Below are 24879 nucleotides of genomic sequence, written 5' to 3' on the forward strand. Positions count from 1 at the left end.
CACAACAAAAGACTTCCCCCCCAGCAACAATAGACCCCCCACACAACAAAAGACTTCCCCCCCCAGCAACAGTGGACCCCCCACACAACAAAAGACTTCCCCCCAGCAACAGTGGACCCCCCCACACAACAAAAGACTTCCCCCCAGCAACAGTGGACCCCCCCCACACAACAAAAGACTTCCCCCCAGCAACAGTGGACCCCCCCCCACACAACAAAAGACTTCCCCCCAGCAACAGTGGACCCCCCACACAACAAAAGACTTTCCACCCAGCAACAATGGACCCCCCCACACAACAAAAGACTTCCCCCCAGCAACAGTGGACCCCCCACACAACAAAAGACTTCCCCCCCAGCAACAATGGACCCCCCCACACAACAAAAGACTTCCCCCCAGCAACAATGGACCCCCCACACAACAAAAGACTTCCCCCCCAGCAACAATAGACCCCCCCACACAACAAAATACTTCCCCCCCAGCAACAATGGACCCCCCACACAACAAAAGACTTCCCCCCCAGCAACAATGGACCCCCCACACAACAAAAGACTTCCCCCCAGCAACAGTGGACCCCCCACACAACAAAAGACTTCCCCCCAGCAACAATGGACCCCCCACACAACAAAAGACTTCCCCCCCAGCAACAATGGACCCCCCACACAACAAAAGACTTCCCCCCCAGCAACAGTGGACCCCCCACACAACAAAAGACTTCCCCCCCAGCAACAATGGACCCCCCACACAACAAAAGACTTCCCCCCAGCAACAATGGACCCCCCACACAACAAAAGACTTCCCCCCAGCAACAATGGACCCCCCACACAACAAAAGACTTCCCCCCAGCAACAGTGGACCCCCCACACAACAAAAGACTTCCCCCCCAGCAACAATGGACCCCCCACACAACAAAAGACTTCCCCCCAGCAACAATGGACCCCCCACACAACAAAAGACTTCCCCCCAGCAACAATGGACCCCCCACACAACAAAAGACTTCCCCCCAGCAACAGTGGACCCCCCACACAACAAAAGACTTCCCCCCCAGCAACAGTGGACCCCCCACACAACAAAATACTTCCCCACAGCAACAATGGACCCCCCACACAACAAAAGACTTCCCCCCAGCAACAGTGGACCCCCCCCACACAACAAAAGACTTCCCCCCAGCAACAGTGGACCCCCCCACACAACAAAAGACTTTCCCCCCACACAACAAAAGACTTCCCCCCAGCAACAATGGACCCCCCACACAACAAAAGACTTCCCCCCAGCAACAGTGGACCCCCCCACACAACAAAAGACTTCCCCCCAGCAACAATGGACCCCCCACACAACAAAATACTTCCCCCCAGCAACAATGGACCCCCCACACAACAAAAGACTTTCCCCCAGCAACAATGGACCCCCCACACAACAAAAGACTTCCCCCCAGCAACAATGGACCCCCCACACAACAAAAGACTTCCCCCCCACACAACAAAAGACTTCCCCCCCCAGCAACAGTGGACCCCCCACACAACAAAAGACTTCCCCCCAGCAACAGTGGACCCCCCACACAACAAAAGACTTCCCCCCAGCAACAGTGGACCCCCCCACACAACAAAAGACTTCCCCCCAGCAACAATGGACCCCCCACACAACAAAATACTTCCCCCCAGCAACAATGGACCCCCCATACAACAAAAGACTTCCCCCCAGCAACAGTGGACCCCCCCACACAACAAAAGACTTCCCCCCAGCAACAGTGGACCCCCCACACAACAAAAGACTTTCCACCCAGCAACAATGGACCCCCCACACAACAAAAGACTTCCCCCCAGCAACAGTGGACCCCCCCCACACAACAAAAGACTTCCCCCCAGCAACAATGGACCCCCCACACAACAAAATACTTCCCCCCAGCAACAATGGACCCCCCCACACAACAAAAGACTTCCCCCCAGCAACAATGGACCCCCCCACACAACAAAAGACTTCCCCCAGCAACAATGGACCCCCCACTCAACAAAAGACTTTCCCCCCACACAACAAAAGACTTCCCCCCCAGCAACAGTGGACCCCCCACACAACAAAAGACTTCCCCCCAGCAACAGTGGACCCCCCCGCACAACAAAAGACTTCCCCCCAGCAACAGTGGACCCCCCCCCCCCACACAACAAAAGACTTCCCCCCAGCAACAATGGACCCCCCACGCAACAAAATACTTCCCCCCAGCAACAATGGACCCCCCACACAACAAAAGACTTCCCCCCCACACAACAAAAGACTTCCCCCCCAGCAAAAGTGGACCCCCCACACAACAAAAGACTTCCCCCCAGCAACAGTGGACCCCCCCACACAACAAAAGACTTTCCCTTAGCAACAATGGACCCCCCCCACACAACAAAAGACTTTCCCTTAGCAACCATGGACCCCCACAACAAAATACCACCCCAGCAACAATAGACCCCTAGCAGAAGTAACAGATTTCTCAGCAGCCAGCATCAATGAGACTCTCCAGCAGCCAGCAACAATAGACCTCTCCCTCAACAGTAGATCCCACCCAGCAACAATTGACCCCCCAGCAAGATAAGACCCCCCCCACCAGCAACAGTAGACTTCCCCAGCAACAATAGACACCCACCCCAAAACAGATCCCCACCAGCGATAATAGATACCCCAGCAGCAAGCCTCAATAGACCCTCCAGCACCCCTTTCCAATACATACATTCAGTGCTGGGGGTGCTGGAACTGCGTTCCCCCCGCGTTCCCGCTGAAAAAAAGCCCTGCAGGGATTCACCCGGACAGTTGGGGTTTTGAATCATGTGTCCGGGTTTCAGACTGCCTGAAACTCGGACACATTATTTAGACTGGACTATGGCTTCCCAGCAGGGTTGCTGGCTGCAGTTGTCTAAGCTGAGAGTGTCTGTTACACTCAGTTTCATGCTGCCCAAAGCCAACACTAACAACACTAACAATCCACACCCCCCACACAGACAGGAGAGGAGAGAGGGCTCGGTCTGCTCCTCTTCCTCCCGCCCCTCCCCCTCATTGTCTAACCACATTCCAATCCCCGGCGCTGTGCCTCAGAAAAGGAAAGTGGCGGTGGGGAATTTGAAGTCCAGCACCCTCAGATACATCTGGATGAGAGGTGCTGACTGCCAAGGGGTGAGTGAGCTCACCATCCATCCCTGTATCTGAAGTCTCCCCCCTTCTCTCTCCTGCCTCTGAGTGAGTACACAAAGGTAAATCAGGGATCTCAATGCACCCCTTACATCAGCGTTCCCCTTTACACCAGAGTCCCCAGAGCTCTCCCTTACATCAGAGTCTGCAAAGTCCCCCCTTACAGTGTAGTTGGAACTCTGCAAACTCAGATATAAAGGGGAAATTCTGTGGATTCAGATGTAAAAGGAGAACTCTGTGGATTCAGATTTAAAAGGAGAAAGCTGTGGATTCAGATTTAAAAGGAGAACTCTGTGGATTCAGATTTAAAAGGAGAACTGGGGATTTAGAGTTAAAAGGAGAACTTTGCGGATTCAGATTCAAAAGGGGAACTCTGCGGATTCAGATGTAAAAGGAGAACTCTGCGGATTCAGATGTAAAAGGAGAACTCTGTGGATTCAGATTCAAAAGGAGAACTCTGCAGATTCAGATGTAAAAGGAGAACTCTGTGGATTCAGATTTAAAAGGAGAACTCTGTGGATTCAGATTCAAAAGGAGAACTCTGCGGATTCAGATTCAAAAGGAGAACTCTGCGGATTCAGATTCAAAAGTAGAACTCTGTGGATTCAGATGTAAAAGGAGAACTCTATGACTTCAGATGTAAAAGGAGAACTGTGGATTCAGCTGCAAAAGGGGAACTCTGCGGATTCAGATTCAAAAGGGGAACTCTGTGGATTCAGATATAAAAAGCAAACTCTGCGGATTCAGATGTAAAAGAGGAACTCTGCGGATTCAGATGTAAAAAGCGAACTCTACAGATTCAGATGTAAAAGGGGAACTCTGCGGATTCAGATTTAAAAGGAGAAAGCTGTGGATTCAGATTTAAAAGGAGAACTCTGTGGATTCAGATTTAAAAGGAGAACTCTGTGGATTCAGATTTAAAAGGAGAACTGGGGATTTAGATGTAAAAGGAGAACTTTGCGGATTCAGATTCAAAAGGGGAACTCTGCGGATTCAGATGTAAAAGGAGAACTCTGCGGATTCAGATGTAAAAGGAGAACTGTGGATTCAGCTGCAAAAGGGGAACTCTGCGGATTCAGATTCAAAAGGGGAATTCTGCGGATTCAGATTCAAAAAGAGAACTTTGCAGATTCAGATGTAAAAGGAGAACTCTGTGGATTCAGATTCAAAAGGAGAACTCTGTGGATTCAGATGTAAAAGGAGAACTCTGTGGATTCAGATTCAAAAGGAGAACTCTGCGGATTCAGATTCAAAAGGAGAACTCTATCACTTCAGATGTAAAAGGAGAACTGTGGATTCAGCTGCAAAAGGGGAACTCTGCGGATTCAGATTCAAAAGGGGAACTCTGTGGATTCAGATATAAAAAGCGAACTCTGCGGATTCAGATGTAAAAGAGGAACTCTGTGGATTCAGATGTAAAAAGCGAACTCTACAGATTCAGATGTAAAAGGGGAACTCTGTAGATTCAGAAATAAAAGGGGAACTCTGCGGATTCAGCTGCAAAAGGGGAACTCTGTAGATTCAGAAATAAAAGGGGAACTCTGCAGACTCTGATGTAAAGGGGGACTCTTGTGATTAACTTTATATGATTAGAAATGTTGTTTAATCGCAAAATATATGTAAAGTTTATACTACAAAAAAAAATTGCTGTTCTCCTCTAAAGTGCTCGGGTTTGACTTGAAGAAAAGGTGGCAACCCTATCTCCGCCCCCTCCTGTAGTTTTCTGCAGGCAGCCTGTAGTGGGTGGAGCCTTCCAGGCCCCTCCCACAACTCTACTGTCTGCTCATGCTATGTACAGCACAGTGATGATGTCACTACTACTTTTACAAGGTAACATTTGCGTTTGATGTGAACAAACATAGCTCCATTGTATACTGTATATAGATGAAAGTTTTTTTTTTTTTTTGCATGGAATTCAACTTTAAGGGCCCTTATTGATCTTTACCTGATATCAGCGCTCCTGAAATCGTTGTCAGTGTCGGGTTTTCTGCATCCTCATTTGCATCCATCTCATCGCTTCCCGCTGCCTTCAAAGAGCGATCCCTGCAATTAACGATCTCCGGAGATGTCTGCTTGGAGGAGATGACGTGAGGGAAGCGGAGCTTTGCCTGGGGCTGGACCGGCTCCGTGCATTTATAAACATTCATCTGAGAGAGAAGAGAAGAGAAGAAAGATTGAGATACAAAAAAGTGCTGCAATATAAAAAAAATAATAATAATAAAAAATTGATGTTATGCAGTCAAAAGTGTCCCTGTACCCGTAACTTATAGAAATGACAGTTTGTAGGTCCCATGTTGGTTTTAGCTTTAGGTATCTATAGTATCACCCAGTGTAAATTCTGTATATTAAGCAACATGTAGTTATCTTTTGACACCCGTAGGGACCAATATGAAGGGACCAATCAACGTTTATCTTGCACCCCTGGCAAAAATAAAACAAAGGATGTGATTGGTCCCTTTGGCCAAGTTTTCAACTTTGGTAGTTGCCCATCCTTTAAAAATCCGCCCAAACATGTACAAATCCGCCCTTCACCGACATGAACACGCCTTCGCCAGCACCAGGCACAATCTGACAGAAAAATTTCTTCCGTCGGCTATTGTGCGCAGGCGCCGTCTCGCCGTCACACCAGCCGATCGTAGAATCAGCTGTTGTGCTGTTTCGTGCGGCGCATGCGCAGTACATCCCAGGCACTTCTCTATAGCGGGCACTATCTGTTAGAACACCGCTGTCAGTGCAGCCTCCTCAGTGCCGCCCCATCAGTGCCCATTAATGCAACCTATCAGTGCCCATCAATGCCCATCAGTGCGACCTCTCAGTGCCCACCAGTGAAGGAGAAAAAGTACCTGTTTCCAACATTTTAGAAAGCTGTATTTGTGTGAAAAAAAAAAAAATTAAAAAGGAATATTAGTGATAAAAAAAAAAGCACTTGTGGGTTTAACCAATCTTGTTTTTTTGTACAATTCTCCTTTAAGGGGGCGTGGCAAGGGGGCGTGTCCTATGCCTGCATACTTTGCTGATAGGTGTCCCTCATTCCCATCTCAGAAAGTTGGGAGGTTAGGGGTAGGTGGCACTGATATGTGACACTGATGAGGAAGCACTGATGGGCACAGATTGGCAGCACTGGTGGGCACTGTTGGGACTGCACTGATAATCAGTGTAGATGTCCCTTTCAGAGAAGCTGGTTATCGGCTCTCTTCTTTTTTTTTAACCTCTTGCTGACCGCCAGCAGTACAATAACTCCTGGCTGGTGGCAGCCCCAGACACCGCAGCGTACTTGTCTGTTTCAGTGTGCTTCCTGGTTTAGAGGAGCGCATGCGCCGCGCCCTCTGCTGATCCACCCTGCATGTAGATCAAGGGGCCTGACACATGGATGGGGGGGGGGGGGGGGGGGCAGCCAGCGCTTGCGACATGTAGCAGAAAACATTTTGGCCCGAATTTATGAAGAAATTAGATTTTATTGGATATGTTTTAAAAAAGAAAGTAAAAAATATTTTTTTTTTTTCCCCAAAATGTTTGGCCTTTTTCATTTATACAATAAAAATTAAAAAAAAACAGTGGTGATCAAATACCGCCAAAAGAAAGATCTGTTTGTGTTAAAAAAAAAATGAAAAAAAATTAATTTGCGCACAGTTTTGCATGGCTGAGCAATTGCTAGTTAAAGTAGTGCAGTGCCGAATAGCAAAAAATGGCCTGGTCATGAAGGGGGTAAAACCTTTCGGAGGTCAAGTGGTTAAAGTTGAACTCCACTATTTATTGGGAAGAAAAAAAAAAAAAAACGGCCCTGCTGGCGCTCTTCACTTCTCTCCAAAGCTCTGTGCTGTCCGGATATACAAGGTAAGACTATCAGTTCTGCATTGAACTTGATCACATCAGCGTGCACCCGCCGACAGGGGTGTCTTGGTCAAGAGGCTTCGGGGAATCGGTAGCACAATGTTATGGGAGCCAGCTGGAGCGATGAATAGGGTAAGTATTACACTTTGTTCCCCCGCCCCTAGATTTAACGATTGGGGTGGAGCCCTCTGCACTGCAATGCTTGTTAAGCTTAGTTGTAGCAGATTAAGCTCCAAAATATTTACCTTTTTTTTTTATCACTTCACCTCTCTGATGATCCAAGTTTTGGGTGGGCTCTTGCTGTCCTTTTGTACAATGCACGACCATTGGTTCTGCATTGTACTTGACGACATTGACGTGTGACCACCGGCCAAACCGGTTGCATAGATCAGTGTTTCTCAACTCCAGTCCTCAAGGCGCCCCCCCCCCCCCCAACAGGTCATGTTTTCAGGCTTCCCATTATTTTGCACAGGGCATTTGATCAATTTCACTGCCTTAGTAATTACCACAGCCATTTCATCTGAGGGAAATTCTCAAACATGGCCTGTTGGGGGCGCCTTGAGGACTGGAGTTGAGAAACACTGGTGTAGATGGAGAGAGCCTGGAATAAGGTGAGTATTACAGTTTATTCCTCTACCTCTAGCACACCTCCCAACTTTTTGAGATGGGAATGAGGGACACCTATTAGCAAAAGTATATAGGCATAGGACACACCCCCTGCCACGCCCCCTTAATGGAGAACTATAAAAAAAAAAATTTGTTAAACCCACAATCGCTTTATTTTCCCATTACTATTCCTTTATATTGTCTTTTGACATTTACGAACGCAGCAATTTAGAAATTGGATGAAGGGTTTAGCACTGGGAAACACTTATTGATAGATAAATATTGCATTTTATATACAACTATATATAGATCAAACCAAAATGAGGGACAAATGAGGAGGAATGAGGGACAGAGGGACATTGTTCCAAATCAGGGACAGTCCCTCGAAATCAGGGACAGTTGGGAGCTATACCTCTAGTACAGTGGTCTCCAAACTGCGGCCTGGAGGGGCCAGATTCGACCCTTTGCTTGCTGTTATCTGGCTTTTGGGGCACTATTTCATCCACTAATACCAACAATGGGGCATATCCCCCCCCCCACTGAGACCAATGATTGGGCACAATTCCTCACAACGACACCAACGATGGGGCAATTCCTCCCAATGACACTAACAATTGGGCCCAATGACACCAATGATGGGGTACAATGCCTCCCGCTGACACCAATGATAGGGTACAATGCCTCCCGCTGACACCAATGATAGGGTACAATGCCTCCCGCTGACACCAATGATGGGGTACAATGCCTCCCGCTGACACCAATGATAGGGTACAATGCCTCCCGCTGACACCAATGATAGGGTACAATGCCTCCCGCTGACACCAATGATAGGGTACAATGCCTCCCGCTGACACCAATGATAGGGTACAATGCCTCCCGCTGAAACCAACGATGGAGCATTTTTTTCCCTCTGATGTCGGGACCTTTCCTACTCCCAAAGGCCACAGTCTGGCCCCCCTAAATTCTCAAGGACAGTAAGCTGGCCCCCTGTTTAGAAAGTTTGGAGACCCCTGCTGTAGACCTAATAAGCATTCAACCCTTGCATTGTGGGGGGGATAGGGTGCAAAGGTAGTTTTTTTTTTACTGCCTAGAGTTGGGCTTTGGGTTTGCCTCCTTTAAGCTCCAGGATTACCTTGCTATGCTTCTAATAAATTCAATGTCCGTTGGGTTTCCAGTAATTGTCCGTCAACAAGCTCTGCTTTGTAGGTGACAAGTGAGGACAGCCCCATTGAGATGGATGTGAAGTGTGACTTTCCGGTAATAGCTCCCATCACCCAGGGATCACCCAGGATCTCTACCGCTGTCTGAACCTATTTAGAGCTCCCAGACTGTCAGGTTTTTTCTTCCTCTTCAATGAATATGTTGCTTGGTAACTGCTCGGCAGCGAGAAGAGTTTTGTAGGACCCGCTGTGTAAAAGCTTTTACAGTAATAGCACTGAACTCACCATTATGATGCTCGAGGACCCTCCTGAAAATTTCCGGCTCTGTGAATCTAAGGGAGGTAGGTCATGTATTCTTTGCAACTAATATTCTGTTTATGTCTTCTAGGATTCCGCTTTTTTTCCCCCCTGAATTAGAACCTACAGTGGGGACGGAAAGTATTCAGACCCCCTTACATTTTTCACTCTTTGTTATATTGCAGCCATTTGCTAAAATCATTTAAGTTCATTTTTTCCCTCATTAATGTACACACAACACCCCATATTGACAGAAAAACACAGAATTGTTGACATTTTTGCAGATTTATTAAAAAAGAAAAACGGAAATATCACATGGTCCTAAGTATTCAGACCCTTTGCTGTGACACTCATATATTTAACTCAGGTGCTGTCCATTTCTTCTGATCATCCTTGAGATGGTTCTACACCTTCATTTGAGTCCAGCTGTGTTTGATTATACTGATTGGACTTGTTTAGGAAAGCCACACACCTGTCTATATAAGACCTTACGGCTCGGTTCACACATGGGCGGCACGACTTGCAGGTCGCCTCAGCGAGGCGACCTGCAAACGACTGCCGGGGCGACTTGCGAGACGACTTCTGCATAGAAGTCTATGCAAGTCGCCCCAAGTCGCCCCCAAAGTAATACAGGAACCTTTTTCTAAGTCGGAGCGACTTGCGTCGCTCCGATTAGAACGGTTCCATAGCACAGAACGGGAGGCGACTTGTCAGGCGACTAGGTCGCCTGACAAGTCGCCCCTATGTGAACCGGCACTACAGCTCACAGTGCATGTCAGAGCAAATGAGAATCATGAGGTCAAAGGAACTGCATGAAGAGCTTAGAGACAGAATTGTGGCAAGGCACAGATCTGGCCAAGGTTACAAAAAAAAGTTCTGCTGCACTTAAGGTTCCTAAGAGCACAGTGGCCTCCATAATCCTTAAATGGAAGACATTTGGGACAACCAGAACCCTTCCTAGAGCTGGCAGTCCGGCCAAACTGAGCTATCGGGGGAGAAGAGCCTTGGTGAGAGAGGTAAAGAAGAGCCCAAAGATCACTGTGGCTGAGCTCCAGAGATGCAGTCAGGAGATGGGAGAAAGTTGTAGAGGGTCAACCATCACTGTAGCCCTCCACCAGTCGGGGCTTTATGGCAGAGTGGCCCGACGGAAGCCTCTCCTCAGTGCAAGACACATGAAAGCCCGCATGGAGTTTGCTAAAAAAAACACCTGAAGGACTCCAAGATGGTGAGAAATAAGATTCTCGGGTCTGATGAGACCAAAATAGAACTTTTTGGCCTTAATTCTAAGCGGTATGTGTGGAGAAAACCAGGCACTGCTCATCACCTGTTCAATACAGTCCCAACAGTGAAGCATGGTGGTGGCAGCATCATGCTGTGGGGGTGTTTTTCAGCTGCAGGGACAGAACGACTGGTTGCAATCAAGGGAAAGATGAATGCGGCCAAGTACAGGGATATCCTGGACGAAAACCTTCTCCAGAGTGCTCAGGACCTCAGACTGGGCTGAAGTTTTACCTCCCAACAAGACAATGAACCTAATCGCACAGCTAAAATAAGGAAGGAGTGGCTTCACAACAACTCAGTGACTGTTCTTGAATGGCCCAGCCAGAGCCCTGACTTAAACCCAATTGAGCATCTCTGGAGAGACCTAAAAATGGCCGTCCACCAACGTTTACCATCCAACCTGACAGAACTGGAGAGGATCTGCAAGGAGGAATGGCAGAGGATCCCCAAATCCAGGTGTGAAAAACTTGTTGCATCTTTCCCAAAAAGACTCATGGCTGTATTAGATCAAAAGGGGCTTCTACTAAATACTGAGCAAAGGGTCTGAATACTTAGGACCATGTGATATTTCAGTTTTTCTTTTTTTAATAAATCAGAAAAAATGTCAACAATTCTGTGTTTTTCTGTCAATATGGGGTGCTGTGTGTACATTAATGAGGAAAAAAAATGAACTTAAATGATTTTAGCAAATGGCTGCAATATAACAAAGAGTGAAAAATTGAAGGGGGTCTGAATACTTTCCGTCCCCACTGTAACTATGGATGGGTTCATCGACTGCACACTCCAGAGACGAAAAGGTACTAAGGGGATAAAATGCACCCATTGGGTATTTCCAGTTTTGTCCCCTACATTCCCATACATGGCAACTGTCCTGCATCTTGGCCTTCTATCCAACCAATATCGTGTCCAGGGTCATGTCCCGGGATCACAGCACCAACCTATTTTGAGATACTGCACATGTGTAGTAACTCAAAAAAGCATTAACTGCAGAGATCACGGCTGTGATTGGGTGACATATTTAGAAGTGGGCTCTAGGAGGGACCAACCCATCAAGCAGGTGTAATGGGCACCCCCTGCATATTTAGAGGCAAAGACTGAACGGGACCAACCCATAAAGTTGGCCTGATTTTGGCACAGCCGCCTAGAAAGTGCGAAAACAAAATGCAGACTGGGCATAGGTAAAGTGAATATAAACCCTCGCATATACCCAGTGAAGTGAACAGCCTCAGATGATACACAGAGATGAAACAAATCTCCCTACATAAGTCTTACATGTATATCTGCTGTCTTTAACTTGCTATATTATTTGGAAAGTGCACAATGTGTTAGAGATTTTCTCTTCCTGTTCAGCACTGGGAGTGGATTCTTGGCATACAGCCAAGACAGCTGATTGGAGGAAAGGCACACACCCCCTCTTCTCATTGGCAGAGGAAGGGAGGAATGTGCAGAGCTGTGCTGTGACAAGACAAGGTCTCTGTTAATCTATTTATAGCAACCTCCCAGGGCACAAATTTCAGGCTGGTTCTTGGTTGACAGAGAACTTGTCAGAAGTTATCATGCTGAAGAATGGAGAAGCACAGGGCAGGAGAAAGCCACGGGACTTAGTGCTTTGTAGAGAGATAAGAAAACACTAGAGATAAATGTGCCCAGGTCAAATTTCATGAATCAGGTTTACATCCACTTAAAGTGTTACTAAACCCAGGACCCTGCAGTCACTATATCTGGTCTCCCACAGGACACAGAATATGGAAATGCAATTATTTTAGTAAATGTAAACTGCTAAATACCTTTTCTCATCAGCAGTATATAGCAGTCTTGTGACTTCTATCAGTGTCTGGTTAAAGCTTGTAGGAGGAGATTTCATTCTCCTCTGAGGCTGCATGACCCCTGACCCTCTGTCTGGACAGTGCTGATTGGCCCTGTGCTGATCACATGCACCCTCCCAAGAGAAAAAAAAAATAGAAAAACTCTCTAGCAATGCACAAAAAACTGAGCATGTGCAGAGTTCCCCCAAGAGCTCTGTACTATCAGGAGATGGATTGGGAACAGCGGAAGAAGGGGAGGATCGGAGACAGGATCACAATACAGAGGATTAACCCCTTAGGTGCCACAGTGAGTATAACAAGCATGCTTTACTGCATATACAGACTGATTTTACTGTTGTGGGTTTAGTAACACTTTAAGCGTGTTCTGAGATCTGGGTCCATAATGTTGTTGGGCTGGCATTGGGGGGGGGATCTGGGGAATGGGGAAATCCGTTGACGTCATATATGCACACTACAAATCCCATAGTCTATCTAAGGAGCGAGCAAAGTAGATATGTTCCTATATTCGGTCAGACCATAGAGAACCAACACAGCAACTCTCTAACAGGAAATCAGGTCACAGCGGCAGAAAAAGAGAATTTGGAGATTTGGAGGAGGCTGAGAGCAATAGAAGGTATTTTTCTAGGTTAGGAAATAGGATTTCTTTTTTTTTTTTTAACCAACCAGAGTTTAGTGTCACTTTACCGTAACCCTAAACCTAGCCAAACCTCCCTAAATTGACCTTTTACCTAACACTTAACTCTTAAATGCTCCCGCCTTCCTGCAGCAGGTTGATGGTATTTTTCTCTTAGGCTAGGCAGGGTCACTGGACTGGATTCCAAGGATGACATTCTTTCTGATAATTAAAGGAATAGGTTTTTTTTTTCAAAAATGAAGCTAATGTTGTATATTGTGATATGTCAGAAATCGTTTTTTGTAGATCTTTAGGTTATTCCACTTTAAAAGGTAACCGTATGTTTTATGATGTGCCCCCTAATACAACCCAATTATCTTGTCTTAATGTCTTAAAGCGGAGTTCCATCCAAAAGTGGAACTTCCGCTCATTTGTCTCCTCTCCCCCTCCGGTGCCACAATTGGCACCTTTCGGGGGGGGGGGGGGGGGCAGGATATCTGTCCTTGACAGGTGTCCTGTTCCCACTTCCGGGAGTCTGCGCCGCGGCCCATGACGTCACCGCGGGGCTCCCTCCTCCTCCCTCCTCCTCCCCCTGTCGCCGGGCCATTAGGAGAGAGGAGCGGGGCCTCGCACATGTGCAGTAGGGTTTTCGGCATGAAGCTGTAAGGCTACACTGCCAGGTCCCCCTACCGGCAATGGCGGCGGCAGCACCCGACAGCTGATGGAAACATCAGCTGCGGTGCCGACATTGCTGGACTCCAGGACAGTTATGCTCTGTACACACGATCGGACTTTCCGACGGAACATGTGCGATCGGAGCTTGTTGTCGGAAATTCCGGCCGTGTGTGGGCTCCATCGGACTTTTTCCATCGGAATTTCCAACACAAAGTTTGAGAGCTGGATCTAAAATTTTCCGACAACAAAATCCGTTTGCGTAAATTCCGATCGTGTGTAGACAATTCCGACGCACAAAGTGCCACGCATGCTCGGAAGCAAGCAGAAGAGCCGCACTGGATATTGAACTTCGTTTTTCTCGGCTCGCCGTACGCGTTGTACGTCACCGCGTTCTTGACGTTTGGAATTTCCGACCAACTTTGTGTGACCGTGTGTATGCAAGACAAGTTTGAGCCAACATCCGTCGGAAAAAATCAGATGAATTTTGTTGTCGGAATGTGCGATCAATGTCCGATCGTGTGTACGGGGCATTAAAGTGACAATAAAGGTTGGGTTTTTTTTTTTTTTTTTTTAAATAACAAACATATAATACTTACCTCCACTGTGCAGCTCGTTTTGCACAGAGTGGCCCCGAACCTGCTCTTCTGGGGTCCCTCGGCGGCCCTCGCGGCTCTTCCCCACATCAGATAACCCCCTAGGAGAAGAGCTCTCCCGGGGGGGATACCTTGCGGGCATGCTCCCGTGTCCAGCATTCGGCGTCCATGGACGACGAATGCAGGACTTGACCCCACCCCCGGCGCTCGCATCATTGGATTTGATTGACAGCAGCAGGAGCCAATGACTGCGCTGCTATCAATCTATCCAATCAACAGCTGAGAACCCCGGGCAGAGATACAGCGCGTCCCTGTGGGACAAGTTTTAGGGTTCAGGTAAGTAAAACAGGGGGGCTGGGGGGCCGGTCACTGACAGGTGTTTTTTCACCTTAACGCATAGGATGCATTAAGGTGAAAAAACACAAACCTTTACAACCCCTTTAAGTGTCCTATTATTAAAAGCCAACAGCTGCAGTATGTGTAGCTGCTGGCTTTTCATTTTTTTTTTGGGGGGGGGGGGGGGGGCGGATCTCCGCTTTAAAGGGTATCTCCAAAAAAAAAAACACAACCCTATACCCACAGTTGATCCAGAGTAAGGCAAGAAAAATCCCAGCAAAGCATGAACCATTTTGCTCCAGCAGGGGAAAAAAATTCCTTCCTGATCCCCCGAGAGGCAATCAGATATTCCCTGGATCAACTTTACCTATAAATGTCAGTATCCAGTTATATTATGTACATTTAGGAAAGAATCCAGGTCTTTTTTAACCACTTCAGCCCCGGAAGGATTTCCCCCCTTAATGACCAGGCCGTTTTTTCGCGTTACAGCACTGCGTCGCTTTAACTGACAATTGCGCAGTCATGTGACTTGTACACAAACAAAATGGATGTCCTTTTCTTCCCACAAATAGAACTTTCTTTTGGTGGTATTTGATCACCTCTGCGGTTTTTATTTTTTGCGCTATAAACAAAAAAAGAGCGACAATTTTGAAAAAAAAACAAAAAAAAACAATATTTTTTACTTTTTGTTATAATAAATATCCCCCCCCCCCAAAAAAATTGTAAAAAAAAATAAGTTTACGCCAATATGTATTCTTCTACATATTTTTGGTAAAAAAATTGCAATAAGCGTATATTTGTTTTTTTGCAAAAGTTATAGCCTCTACAAAATAGGGGATATATTTATGGCATTTTTATTATAAATTCATTTTTTTTACTAGTAATGGCGGTGATCAGCAATTTTTAGCGGGACTTGCGACATTGCGGCGGACAGATCGGACACTTTTGACACTTTTTTGGGACCAGTAACATTCATACAGTGATCAGTGCTATAAATAGCCACTGATTACTGTGTAAATGTCACTGGCAGGGAAGGGGTTAACACTAGGGGGCGATCAAGGGGTTAAGTGTTCCCTAGGGACGTAGTGTTGTGACAGGGAGTAGAGAGAGATCTCTGTTCCTGATCACTAGGAACAGCAGATCTCTCTCTATTACCCTGACAGAACGGGGATCTGTCTGTTTACATTGACAGATCCCGGTTCTGGCTCTCTGAGGAGCGATCGCGGGTCGCCCGGCGGACATCGCGGCTGCCGGCCACGCGCATTGGCTCTGACGTCGCACCCCCTATAGCTCTTAAAGTGCCCCGCCATACTGGGTGCAGGGGTGCTGCCCCCCCCTAATCCATTTGCCCAGCCCCCAATCTACATGTGGGGTGCCGGACGCATTGGATTCCCATGGAAAAAAAGAGAGGCTTCCACCATAACAGGAAGGAAGTGTGGTGGTCCCACCCCTGATTTACAGACCAAAAAAGAATACCCCCTAAATGGGACTTTGACAGACCACCAACACTGGATAAATGTAAAAAAAAAGTTTATTGTACAAATATTGAAAATTTAGACAAGTGAACAGATATAAAAAGACGTATGGCGTCTAATAGTGCATACAAAAAAAAAACAAGGCAAAACACAAAGCAAACCAAATGGAATACATAATGACACTGATGCTCTCCGATGGGTAAATACCCTAATACCCGACGCGTTTCCTGTTTCTACACCTTCATCAGGGGTACAGGATGGAGAATAGTCACATATATTAACTCTAAAATAAAAAGGGATTTTTTTTTTTTCTTTTTCAAAGCACTGAGGCTCCAATTGGCTTCAAAAAAGGATGGGCTCAGGGAACAGAGCACTGACTGACCGACCGTCCAAGGGGCTGGCGGCGGATAGATTTTTCCCCTCCCCCCCACCAAAAAAAAAATATACCACCAGCCGCCACAGGCCTTACTAATGATTTGTACAGGGGGGCACAATGATATCTCTCTCTCTCTCTGGAGTCCATACCTCTCCTAATACAAGAAAGGACTTTGCTCGCTTTGGAAAACGCAGCTTGGCATTGCATGCTATTATTGAGTCTATGATCTACCAAAACCCCCCCCAGATCCTTCTCCACCATGGATTCCCCTAGTAGTACTCCCCCTAGTATGTATGATACATGCATATTCTTAGCCCCCAAGTACAGAACTTTACATTTGGGTAAATTAGATGGGTGATCTAGAAAAGGAAAAAAAACCCTTTGTTGGGACTTTGTAGGCAACAACCACACGTAAATAGATTATAAAATATATTTATTGTGTATACATAAAATAGTTCAATCATAAAATGATCATTTGTTTAAAAAGACATATCAAGAAATATACATATTACAAAAATCAGAAAAGAAACACAGAAAAGACAAAAAAACACACAACAGGTTACATGATTTGCATGACAAAAAATTACCAGAGACCACTTTGTACCGGAGAGTCATTTTTTTATGTTATTTTTATGTAATCTATTTACGTGTTTTTGTTGCCTGCAAGGTCCCAACGAAGGGGGTTTTTCTTTTCTAATATACTGTAATAGGGATGTGGCAACAACACACTAGTCTGACACAGTGAAACACCTTCTTTGTTAGATGGGTGATCGATGTACATTGCAGGGATTTTAACTAGACATGTGCGACTAGTTTCATACAAACCGAAAATTCGTGCGAATTTCGGTAAATTCGTACATTCGGGAGGATCCGAAATACGAATTGCTATGCTTCCGAATTTTTGGACGAAATACGAAATTTTCGCTTACGAATTTCGGATCCAAATTCCTAACGAACATTCGTAATTGTTACGAAACAGTTAACGAACCTAAAAGTTAACCACTTAAGGACCAGCCTCGTTTTGGATTTTAGGTGTTTACATGTTTAAAACAGTTTTTTTTTTGCTAGAAAATTACTTAGAACCCCTAAACATTATATATTGTTTTTTTTTCTAACACCCTAGAGAATAAAATTGCAGTCAATGCAATACTTTTTTTTGCACCGTATTTGCGCAGCGGTCTTATAAGCGCACTTTTTTTGGAAAAAATTCACTTTATTGAATTAAAAAAATAAGGCAACAGTAAAGTTAGCCCAATTTTTTTTTTTTATATTGTAAAATATAATGTTACGCCAAGTAAACTGATACCCAACATGTCACGCCTTCAACATTGCGCCCGCTCGTGGAATGGCGTCAAACTTTTACCCTCAAAAATCTCCATAGGCGACGTTTAAAAAATTCTACAGGTTGCATGTTTTGCGTTACAGAGGAGGTCTAGAATTATTATCTACCGATCACGGCGATAACTCACATGTGTGGTTTGACCACCGTTTTCATATGCGGGCGCTACTCACGTATGCGTTCGCTTCTGCGCGCGAGCTCGTCGGGACGGGGCATTTAAAAAAAAAAAAAAAATGTATTTTTATTATTTTACATGATTTTATTTATTTTTACACAGTTTAAAAAAAAAAAAAAATGGTGTCACTTTTATTCCTATTACAAGGAATGTAAACATCCCTTATAATAGAAAAAAGCATGACAGGACCTCTTAAATGTGAGATCTGGGGTCAAAAAAGACCTCAGATCTCATATTTACACTAAAATGCAATAAAAAAAAAAAAGTCATTTAAAAAAATGACATTGAAAAAATTGTGTCTTTAAGACGTATGAGCGGAAGTGACGTTTTGACGTCGCTTCCGCCCAGCAGTGTCATGGAGACGAGCAGGCGCCATCTTAGCCTCACTCGTCTCCAGGCACAGCACGGAGAAGGACGCGATCGCCTCCGCCGCTACCGACGGCTCCGGTAAGCAGCGGAGGGCACCGGATCGCGGCAGGAGGGGGGGGCCCCCTCTCCCACCACCGATAAAAGTGATCTTGCGGCGAATCCGCAGCAGAGACCACTTTTATCTTAAAGCCGGTCGCCGCACGAAAACGGGGATACCGGGGTTATGGCAGCTAGCTGCTGCCATAACAACGATATCCGCCGCCAAACTTTGGACGTACATCGGCGTGCGGCGGTCGGCAAGTGGTCCCCAGGAAGTCAGCACAGCACAGGGAATGGTGGGAGCCCCTCATAATGATCAATTCATCATGACAAACTTTCGTAATTTTTACGAACCTAACGAAAATTCGTATTTCGTACGAAATTTCGGACACGAATTACGAAATACGAATTCATTCTAATACGAAACGGAATGGAACTAATTTATGGACGGCGCACATGTCTAATTTGTACAAACTTTGTTGCAGATTCCTACCTTTTAGTAACACTTTTAAGGTATTAAATGATAACTGTATCCCAATGGCTGATTGTATTTCCCTTTCTATTTACAAATATTATATAATAAAAGGAAATAAAGCTCCCTGAAATTTCCTTTTACTGTCTCCGTTTAAATGAATGATGATATGCAGAGTACATTGACCTGTAGTGATGAGCCGTCATATATTCAGTCTGCTCAGTTATATTAGAACCAGGCCAGTGACGTTGGATCTTTGTTAATTGCCAAACGTTTTCTGTATTATACAATCGCTCTTTGTATTACTGAATGAGCCTGGCAGACACTTTGTATCTTCAATAAGGACACAGATGGAAAATGAGAAGAAGCCTTATTTGTAAGGAATGAATCATTTCCCCATTAAATACTTCCCTTTAATTGCTGCTATCAGGAACACGATCATCTTGGAAGGGTCCAACTTTCACCGGAAAAAGGAAAACCGGAAAGAAAATAACTTTTCAAGCTTAACTGCAAGCAAACAGCTACACAATACACATATGAAATACACCCACCGGCCACTTTATTAGGTACACCTTGCTAGTACCGGGTTGGACCCCCTTTGGCCTTCATTCTTCATGGCATAGATACAACAAGGTGCTGGAAACGTTCCTCAGAGATTTTGCTCCATAGTGACATGATAACATCACGCCGTTTCTGCAGATTTGTTGGCTGCACATCCATGATGCGAATCTCCCATTCCATCACATCCCAGAGGTGCTCTATTGGATGAGATGTGGTGAGTGTGGAGGCCATTGGAGTACAGGGACCTCATTGTCCAGTGGTGAGATGATTGGAGCTTTGTGACATGGTGCATTATCCTGCTGGAAGGAGCCATCAGAAGATGGGGACACTGTAGTCATAAAGGGATGGACATGGTCAGCAACAATACTCAGGTAGGTCGTGGTGGTTAAATGATGCTCAATTGGTACTAAGGGGCCCAAAGTGTGCCAAGAAAATATCCCCCCACACCACACCATTACACCCCCACCACCAGCCTGAACCGGTGATACAAGGCAGGATGGATCCATGGTTCAAGATGATAGAAAGACAACAGCAACTCAAATAACCGATCGTTATAACCAAGGTATGCAGAATACCATCTCTGAACGCACAACACATCGAACCTTGATCTCAATCATGTGCACTGGCAGATCTCTTCTGCCTCATTGGCTGAGACAGTAGCCGGAGCCACCAAATTCTGACCGACCACCTGAATGTCTCAGCTAAAATCCAGACTCATCAGACCAGGCAACGTTTTTCCAATCTTCTATTGTCCAATTTTGGTGATCCTGTGCGAATTGTAGCCTCAGTTTCCTGTTCTTAGCTGACAGGAGTGGCACCCGGTGTGGTCTTCTGCTGCTGTAGCTCATCTGCTCACTCCCGAGCTGCTGCTCTGTGTGTCCATTCACACACGGAGCGCGGCTCAGTCCTGCCCCCGCTCTCTCTTCATTGGCTCACTCTCTGTGATTGACAGTAGCCGGAGCAAATGGCTCCGGCTACTGTCTCAGCCAATGAGGCAGAAGAGATCTGCCAGTGCACATGATTGAGATCAAGGTTCGATGTGTTGTGCATTCAGAGATGGTATTCTGCATATACCTTGGTTATAACGATCGGTTATTTGAGTTGCTGTTGTCTTTCTATCTTCTTGAACCAGTCTCCTCTGACATTAACAAGACAATTTCCTCCATACAACTGCCGCTCACTGGATATTTTCTCTTTTTCGGACCATTCTTTGTAAACCCGAGAGATGGCTGTGTGTGAAAATCCCAGTAGATCAGCAGTTTTTTAATTACTCAGACCAGCCCGTCTGGCACCAACAACAATGCCACGTTCAAAGTCACTTAAATCCCCTTTCTTCCCCATTCTGATGCTCGGTTTGAACTTCATCAAGTCGTCTTCACCACGTCTAGATGCCTAAATGCATTGAGTTGCTGCCACGTGATTGGCTGATTAGCAATTTGTGTTACCGAGCAATTGAACAGGTGTACCTAATAAAGTGGCCGGTGAGTGTATATGTATATGAACGCTGCCAAAGGGTTTGTATTTCTGTCCATTCGTTCCTGAGATTTGCACAGATCTGCCACACACCGCATCCCAGTCTGACAGGGCAGGAGTGTGATGATTATACTCTCTAAAATTAAATATTGTGAAACTCCACACTCAGTGAAAATGGAAAACAGACCTAAAATGAATAATAAAGGGGGTAAGGAGATTGCACTCAGTTGTATCTAAATACAAGGTAATGAATCTAATGGGAAAAAAATCTGTGTTTAGATTTTCCTTTAGATTTTCCACCTAAAACAAACAACTTGTGATCTCAAATAAACACCACAGTGAATAATACGAAAGGCAGTAGGATAAATATGCAATCATGGGAAACGGAATTCCATTAAGCATGTGTTCAGTAAAAAGCATAATAAAAGCCCAATAAGCATGTGTCCAGTGAAAAAGTACATGTGCCGATCAATACTCCACACATGCCAACTCCACACCTGCCACCACCGACAGACAAGAGCGGCTTACCAGAAAAACATGACCCCTGCCAACTGAGGTCATGTGTGCTTACATTGACATTTACTGAAAGTGTCCACAAGATAGAGATGGCCAGCTTGGCACGGATCACAACCCAGACCATATTCAGCTCAGCAATGAAATGAGGGCAGCAGGACACATAAAGGAGAGAGACGAAGCCCACCAGATAGTGTAGCACTGTATAAAACCTGTATTTATTCAGTATAGAGGGCACTCACCAGATAGTAAAATAAACAATCCCAAAGTCTGCTGATGAAGTCAGCAGCTTAGGCTCCACCAACGCGTTTTGTGGCAGAGGACATCGTCAGGGGCCAAGGGACCTTGCTCCTGATAAAGTCCTCTACAATGAGATGCGTTGGGGGAAGCCTAAGCTGCTGATGTCATCACGCCTGCCGCCTCTTTAATACGGACTTTGTTAACACCCACTTCTATTAAATACTCCCATCCGCTCCGTACCATTATAATAATTGTCCCTGTGTCTGTGTTTAGTAAAAAATTGGCCCGATTGGACCGATATAAGCTCCGCTCCGGGCGCTCAGCTGATTCCTCTCCTCTCTTCTCTCTCCGGCTCACGGCTTCAGTGGGCGGGGCCGAGCCCTCCCACTGATGTCAGCCGGGGAGGAGGAGAGAGCAAGCCGACAATCAGCAAAGCGCCGGAAGCCGCGCTCATATAGGTACAATTGGGCAGATTTTTTACAGAATACAGACACAGGGACAATTACTGTATTATAATGGTACAGAGCGGATGGGAGTATTTAATAGAAATTATGAGAGAAGTGGGGGGGGGTGTTCACTGGTACCAGCAGAGATGGGCAGAGCGGGGAGGGGGGAGAAGGGAGAAGGGGGGAGAAGGACACAGGAGACAGATAGAGCAGGCTGCAGATGACAGAATCATGCAAACTGACCACAGTGTCAGGGCTCAGCAGCCATGATTATCGTGGTCAGTTTGCAGGGGGGAGGGTATAGCCAGGCAGGATCAGCCAGGTATTTCAGATGATACGGGGGTCCAAAGGACACACAGCACAGCATGGTAAAGCATGTCAGGGGGCGTGGCCTGGATGGAGCTGGGCTGAGGCTGCTTTTACTCAAGCAACTCTTAGGCCTATTGGTCTGCGGCGTTCATGACATCTTTTTTGTTGGGCTTAGTGCACTGAGGAGCCGGGACGGGCTCACCCTTGCCAGTACCCACAGTGTGAGCCGCCAGATTGGGATAGGGTTGCCACCTGTCCAGGATTCACCTGGACAGTTCGGGTTTGAAACCATGCTGTCTGAAACCCGGACACATTAATCAGACCGGACTATGGCTTCCCAACAGGGTTGCTGGCTGCAGTTGTCTAAACCGAGACAGTCTGTTACACTCTCTTTCACACTGCCCAAAGCCAGCACTAACAATCCCCCCCACACACACACATACACACACAGACGGGAGAGGAGAGAGGGCTCAATCTGCTCCTCTTCCTCCTGCCCCTACCCCTCTGTGTCTGCCCACACTCCTTAGAAAAGGAAAGTCCGGACCAGAAATTTGAAGTCCAGCAGCCTCAGATATATCTGGATGAGAGGTTCTGACTGCCAAGGGGTGAGTGAGCTCACCATCCATCCCTGTCTGTGACTGAAGTCTCCCCTCTTCTCTCTTCTGTCTCTGGACGAGTACACTAAGGTAAATCAGGGTTCTCAGAGCACCCCTTACATCAGAGTTTCTCTTTACACCAGAGGCCACAGTATTCCCCCTTACATCAGAGTCCTCTCCATACATCAGAGTTCTCAGTGTTCCCCCCTTAGATCAGGGTTCCCAGAGCATCCCTTATGTTAGAGTCCCCAGAGTTCTCCCTTACATCAGAGTCTGCAGAGTCCCCCCTTACAGTGTAAGGAAACTCTGCAAGTTCAGATGTAAAAGGGGAACTCTGCGGATTCAAATGTAAAAAGATGAACTTTGTGGATTCGGATGTAAAAGGGGAACTCTGTGGACTCTATTGTACAGGGGGACTCTTGTGAATAACTTCATATGATTTGAAATGTTATTTAATTGCAAAATATATGTATAGTTTATACTATAAAAAAAATTGCTTTGCGTTGCTAAAATGTCCGGGTTTGACTTAAGGAAAAGGTGGCAACCCTAGATTGGGATGAAGGAACCTGGAGCGGCACCTATGATTTTCTGAAGCAGACTTTGGGCTTGTTTCATTTCCCATCTTGCAGGTACCCTCTATACAGAATACATGCAATGGATTTATACAGGGCTACACTATCTGGTCCTCTTCGTCTCTCTCGTTATGTCTCCTGTTGCCTTCATTTCATTGCTGAGCTGATTGCGGTCTGGGTTGTGATCCGTGCCAAGCTGGCCATCTCCATTGTGTGGACACTCTCAGTATATGTAAGCACGCATGAGTTCAGTCCACCACACACACACCATTCACAGCACATGATGTTGCAAATTCTGACCTTTAAAAAAAAAAAAAAAAAATCGGTATCCCTCACTGCTACACCCCGGGGAGGAATGTGACAGAGTTTACAATATGGTAGCTTTTTTTTCAAATCCAATTTTCAGAGAGTCAGCTTAAAAAAATGGTGAATAATGTTTTAAAGAAAAAAAGAAAAAAAAAAAAGCTGGTCAAAATATTTTCCCAACATTTATTAAAAAAATAAAATAAAATAACCAACAGTGAAATGAAAGGGTTTAAAAGTCAAAAATACTCGTAGGGTAACTTCACTTTCGTGGGAAAAAAAAAATGCAAACATTAATAATAATAAAAAAAATACAATTACACAAATCATATTATAACTGAAAATAATAAAAAAAATGACCTTTCCTTTTCAATCTGCAGAGCTGTAATTTTCTGTAAAAATCAATGCAATATGGCAACGAGGAGGTGTTTCCGCACACTGTTGGTATACAGAACTCCTCCAGGATTGTCATTTCCTGCCCCTGTGATTGGCTCACTGATTTTCCCAGAATTCTGCACTGAGAGGCACGTCAGATTTTGGGCATCCCCTGCAACACAAATGGTACTTTTGCTGAGATACTGCCAAAGGGTTAGTCACTTCTAAAGTGACGCAGACCCTGCCACTTTCCTCATTAGAATCCTGCAAGTGCGTCAGCTGATTATTAATGAAAAGGACACTCCCATTCAGATTCACTCTGCAGATCGACATATAGCTTTTTCTTCAGAGCAGAAACAGGTAGGAATCTGCAACAAAACTTGTCAAAAATCCTGCAATGTTCATAGATCATAAATATAAAAATGGAGTTGCACTTTAAAGTGCACCTCATACATGAAATATGAACAAAGCATATCCCTCTATAGTGTGTACTTGTCTCAATCCAAAGCAGTCTGCTGCTTTGTTCCTCTGCTATCAGCATTAGTCACTTCTGACAAGTTTTCCTGACACCAAGAGAAAAAAGGTGACGGGGGAGGGATCTCTGGCACGCAGCCTGTGATTGACAGCCTCAGCTCTGTTCTTGTGTGCTGTGTGGTGAAGGGGGTGTGTCCCTTCCCTCCAATCGGCTCTCAGAGCTCTCTTCACTGAACTCTGCAGAGTGTAATTTCAGCTCTCCGCCCTCTTTTTTCTCACAGCTCAGACAAGCTTTATTAAAGTGGAAGTAAACCCTCCTATCATTTTCAACCAAGGAAGCTGCCATCATCTTGGCCTCTGTTTAATCTCCAATTGCCATGGTGCTGCACATG

General features: G+C 45.7%; 1 protein-coding gene across 1 annotated transcript in view; it reads right to left on the reverse strand.

The window, feature by feature from the left end:
• The window catches only part of SYT13 (synaptotagmin 13), a 62363-nt gene that overhangs the window by 27792 nt on the left and 9692 nt on the right, over nucleotides 1-24879 (reverse strand). Inside the window, exon 2 of the mRNA XM_073604171.1 lies at nucleotides 5108-5309. Within this exon, the coding sequence (XP_073460272.1) occupies nucleotides 5108-5309 (202 nt within the window). The remainder of the gene's footprint in view (nucleotides 1-5107; nucleotides 5310-24879) is intronic.

The sequence above is a fragment of the Aquarana catesbeiana genome, linkage group LG11 (genome assembly GCF_042186555.1).
Source record: "Aquarana catesbeiana isolate 2022-GZ linkage group LG11, ASM4218655v1, whole genome shotgun sequence".
In the NCBI taxonomy this organism is placed as follows: domain Eukaryota; kingdom Metazoa; phylum Chordata; class Amphibia; order Anura; family Ranidae; genus Aquarana; species Aquarana catesbeiana.